The sequence below is a fragment of the Camellia sinensis genome, chromosome 1 (genome assembly GCF_055761805.1).
Source record: "Camellia sinensis isolate YWXY chromosome 1, ASM5576180v1, whole genome shotgun sequence".
NCBI lineage: Eukaryota > Viridiplantae > Streptophyta > Magnoliopsida > Ericales > Theaceae > Camellia > Camellia sinensis.
The window spans coordinates 79,813,666-79,818,636 of NC_138961.1; the positions used below are offsets into that span (position 1 = coordinate 79,813,666).

Here is a 4,971-nt window from a genome sequence, read left to right on the forward strand (position 1 = left end):
GAGAGAAGCTCAGATCTACAGCTCACAGAGAAGCTCAGAATCGATGGAAGACAGAGCGGTAACAGAGAAGCTCAGATCTACAGCTCACATCGAGGTATGAAGCGGCAACGCAAGGTCGACGGCAACTCCAATGTTGCGGCAATGGCAGTGACACAGTGGAGGAGAGAGAGAAAGAGTGAGAGAGTAGAGGAAATATATATATATATATAGAGAGAGAGAGAGAGAGATGAAGTGTGATTTGTTAGGTTTTGGACTGTATATATGATATATATATATATATATAAGGAAGGATATGTTGGTCATTATTCTTAAATTTGTCTTTTTAGACAAAATATTTCAATGCCTAGACCTTTGAGGAAATAAAATTAAAATTTAAACTTTTGGACTAATGACCATTAATTAAAGTAGTTGTATGTCTAATTCCTACAGAAAGATTTGATGTTTGAACTTACATTTGACTTAACTAGTTAAATTGTCAACATTTTACGGAGCAAAAAAAACAAAGATTAAATGGAAACAATGTGACTAATAAAAAATAATTAATGCATTAAATTAACAACTTATTATACTCAATATTAACCGCTGAAATTAGGGTGAGACTAAAAATAACTTGTAATAATAACAAATGATTTTATGTCAAAAGAAAAAGGCAAAGTCACCCACCATCACTCACTCTTTGGGTGTATATAAAGGAAGGTGGGTGAGTGGGGCTTTATTGGCATCTAACCACTCCCGTGATCACTACTTCTTACTTTTGTCACTCGGGTGGTTTCTCCCTCTTTTTTCTTTTCTTTGTTTTTTTTTTAAAAATAAAGCAGCTGATGGGAAGGAAACCTTGCTGTGACAAATTTGTGGTGAAGAAAGGACCATGGACAGCTGAGGAAGACGCCAAACTCGTCAGTTTCATCCTCACCAATGGCCACTGCTGCTGGCGTGCCGTTCCGAAGCTCGCTGGCCTCCGCCGCTGCGGCAAGAGCTGCCGCCTCCGCTGGACTAACTACCTCCGCCCTGACTTGAAGCGTGGCCTACTCAACGAGGAGGAAGAGAAGTTGGTGATTGATCTTCATGCCCGCCTCGGCAATAGGTCTCATTTCTCTTTCATTATTCTGTCGAATAATTTTATATGTACCACACTTTAACTTTCTAGAATTTACTCGGAATGAGATTATGCGTGAGATAAATTTAAATCATAAGATTATAATTTTAAGTAATACTTAGATAAATAATAATTTTGAATAATTTCTGAATAGTTAAGTCTGTTTATATTATTTATTCTTTTCTCACCATAAACTCTATCAACCTAGAAAACAAAAAACAAAAAACAAAATAAAACAAAACAAAAACTTATTTGGAGATTTGCATGGGGGATGTGGATTTGATTTCAGAATTTTATAAATTTAGAATTTTTAGTGAGAATTTTACGGACTTATCAATTTATGATTCATATTTATTTTATACATGACCACACATTATACTAATTTAGGTCTCGTTTGTCCACCTTTAGTTTATTTTAAAAAGTCACTATAAATTGTCACATCATTTTCTCTACTTTTCTGTACATCTTTTCCTAAAAAATCAAAAAGTTACTAAAATATCTTGCTCCCAAACGAGGCCTAATCTTCACCACAAAATCTTACTCTGCATCAAAATTTGGCACATCTTCTGTGTCTATAAATTAAATGATTTGATTTTGTCATCGTACGGCTCGATTATAAATGAATCTTGGTTATAGATTATAAATTTGGGTAATATTTTAATTTTATTTTTGGGTTTGTAGAACTGCCGATTGTTCCCTCAATATTTAAGTACTGTTATACAAACTCAATTTTCGTATATAATTTTTGTTGAGAGATTCTCAATTTTTGTTCATAATTTTTAAATCATGAGAATGTTTGTTCTCATTTGATTTTAAATTAAAACACTTAGGTAGCGTTTGATACCGTTTACGTTGTTGGTTTATTTTTACAAAAATTTTATAAACTAATTTTTGTTTATTTTTAAAAAAACATAAATTACAAATGCGCTTAATTTAAACAAAATATTTGAAAATTTTTAAAAACATAAACTAAAAAATATGTTTGTTCAGCCTAAAATATTTATATTTATTATTTATTATTTATGACAATAAGATCATACACATTATAATTGAAAAAAAAAATTTAATTAAAAAAATTAATTGGAAAAAAAAATTAATTGAAAAAAAAAAATTGTTAGTCAAATTTTTAAATTTCTGTTTAAAAAACAAACGTAAACTCATGTTTTGAGTTTACGTTTTTTCCTCAAATTTATAAACTAAGACAGCCATTTATAAACTAAAAAAATTATCACATAAGGTTTTATGACAGTTTTTTAAATTTTTATAAATATAAACTGAAAACGAAATGATTACCAAACAAGTCCTATTACAATAATTTATAATTTGAAGATTGACAAGTGTATTTGAGAGTGTGATTAGCAAATTTTAAAATGATTATACATTTGTTCATGCAATATGCACAATTAGTTTAAATTACTTAATAAGTGTCCTAAGAACCCAAATTATCCAAATCTTTTGGAAAATATTTTGCAACATTAGCTTGGATGATTTTTATTTTTTATTTTATAAAAATTTAATTTGCAAATTATTTATGGGAAAATGATTTTAATGGCACAAAAGTGTAGGCATAGATATTTTAGCACAAATGATTGACATATATTGAAGTTTCTTGTGCACGTTCCCATGGATCTTATTTCTTTAGTTACTCTTGTTTGTTCCATTTAGGTGATATTGAGGGTTGTTTTGGGAATAGACTATTTTAATAATTTTTTTACTTTTTGATTAAAAGATGTTATGAAAAAATTAGTATGTTTGAGATATTTTTTGACTTTTTACAACAACAAAAAAATGTACAAAAGTAGAGGAAATAAAATTTTTGACTTTTTTTATATAATTTTTTAACTTTTTAATTATTATCCAAACTTCCCAGACTTAGCTTGAGACTCATCAATTAATATTTCTTTAAAGCTCTGTTTCTTTTTCTTTTCTTTTCTTTTCTTTTTTCTACAAAATAATTGTTTTTTTTTATGTTTAATTCCGTCTTTAAAACTAATGCACTAATAGTTTTATTGATGGTGGTGGTGGCAAGGTAAAGGTGGAGGCAGTGGGGTAGTGGGGTGATGGGGTGGCGGTGGTAATGGCAATAAGGTGGAGGTGGTGAGATGGTGGTGGCAGTGGGATAGTGGTGAAGGTGGCAGCAGCGGTGGCAAAAGTGGTTTGGTGGCAACAAAGGCGACAGTGATGGTAGTAGTGGTGGTGATTTGTTGATAGAGGTGATGGTAATGATGACGATACGTAAAGAGTACTTCTTCCATCCCAAAATATTAATCTATTATTTCATTTTTTGTTGTCCCAAAAAAATATTAGTTCATTTTCAAAAATTAAGCACTAAAATGATATAAATTTCTTATTTTACCGTTCTTTTAAATTCATTGATTATGATAATTGATGTTCAAAGGATAATTTTGTAATGTTAATATTTCTGAAATGTAATAGTTGTAAAGGTTGAATTCCCCAAAAATAACTAATATTTTGGGACAGATCGAGTATATATATGTTCACTATTTTTAGTGATGCAATTCTGAGTATGGCACTAGATTAATTAGTATTTATATTTTTTAATAATATGTGTGGGAAAAACTAGTCGATAATGAAGTGTTTAACAAAGAGAAGAGTAGTAAAGCAGCATGGATCTGCAAAATAAAACTGAGCAGAGTTAAGACATACTTCTTTTTAAGGGTCTGTATTTCCAAGCTTTAATTAAAAAGTTATTTGGTAGGCAGTTTGGTTGAGTTAACCCAATTATGTTATGCCAACCCAAATTGGGTTAGGCCTGCCCTATGTTCAAATTTTTCTCCCACAAATAACATGACATTTTGGGTTTATTTTTTAGGTGGTCAAAGATAGCATCAAGCTTGCCTGGAAGAACAGATAACGAGATCAAGAATCACTGGAACACTCACATAAAGAAAAAACTCATCAAAATGGGCATTGATCCCATTACACACGAACCACTCCATCAAGAACCAGACCCAATAATAATCTCTCAACAAATGCCTCATTCACCTTCTAATAATAATAATAATAATTGCCTGAATTCGGATAATTTCAATTACAGTACCGGTCAGGAGTCCCCTGAAAATGCCAACAACCAAACAACCTCCAATGACAACCTTACCTTCCCGCGAAAAAATTTAACCGGCTTTGAAACTCAAAAGGATGATGATGACGACCCATTAATGAGTTGCATTCAATCTGAAACATTTCTTGATGATGCATTCTGGAACTTTGCTACTACTTCGGGAGGAGATCAAGATTATACTGCGTTCGGATTGTCTTCTTCTTCTTCTTCTTCTTCTTCATCTTCGTCGGAGGATTGTAACTCTACATGGTTGTTGGATTATAATGATTTTGATTTTGATTTGGAGTGTTTCAACATAGACATGAGCACATTTGAAGTGGATGCGACCATTAATTAGCCTACACTTTATCACTAAGCCCACAATGAACCAATAAGAAGGTGACAGCTCTTCAGCATTGGAAATATTCAGAAGCTATTTTGTAGTATATTATGAAGTACCAAAAGCCCACCCCCCTCTAAAGAGATGTGTGGTTGAAACTACTATGATAACATCGTAGTACCTTCGCATGTGAAGATGATGCAGAAGACGTTAATAATGTGTAATTAAGGATGTCTTTGGACACCTAACGGAAACTACTATGATAGCATCGTAGTACCTTCGCATGTGAAGATGATGCAGAAGATGTTGATAATGTGTAATTAAGGATGTCTTTGGACACCAAACGATAAATAAAGTAAAAGATATGTTATGTATTAACAAAATTTGTAGAAGTTGTTGATAACGTGTAATTAAGGTTGTCTTTTGGACACCAAACGATAAATAAAATAAAAGATATGTTATGTATTAACCAAA

The 4,971-nt window shown here is 31.5% G+C and overlaps 1 protein-coding gene across 1 annotated transcript; it reads left to right on the forward strand.

Moving 5' to 3' along the window:
- The first annotated feature begins 638 nt into the window (after positions 1-638).
- LOC114288233 (transcription factor MYB17) lies at positions 639-4,971 on the forward strand. Its single transcript, XM_028231716.2, has 2 exons — positions 639-1,084; positions 3,930-4,971. Exons 1-2 carry the CDS (start codon positions 822-824, stop codon positions 4,513-4,515), a joined length of 849 nt encoding a protein of 282 aa, XP_028087517.2. The 5' UTR covers positions 639-821; the 3' UTR covers positions 4,516-4,971.

Excerpts from the sequence above, each read along its gene's own strand:
- LOC114288233 (XM_028231716.2), top strand. The coding sequence starts at position 822 with ATGGGAAGGAAACCTTGCTGTGACAAATTTGTGGTGAAGAAAGGACCA. Across the intron at positions 1,085-3,929 it reads CATGCCCGCCTCGGCAATAG|GTGGTCAAAGATAGCATCAA; the intron begins GTCTCATTTCTC and ends TTTATTTTTTAG.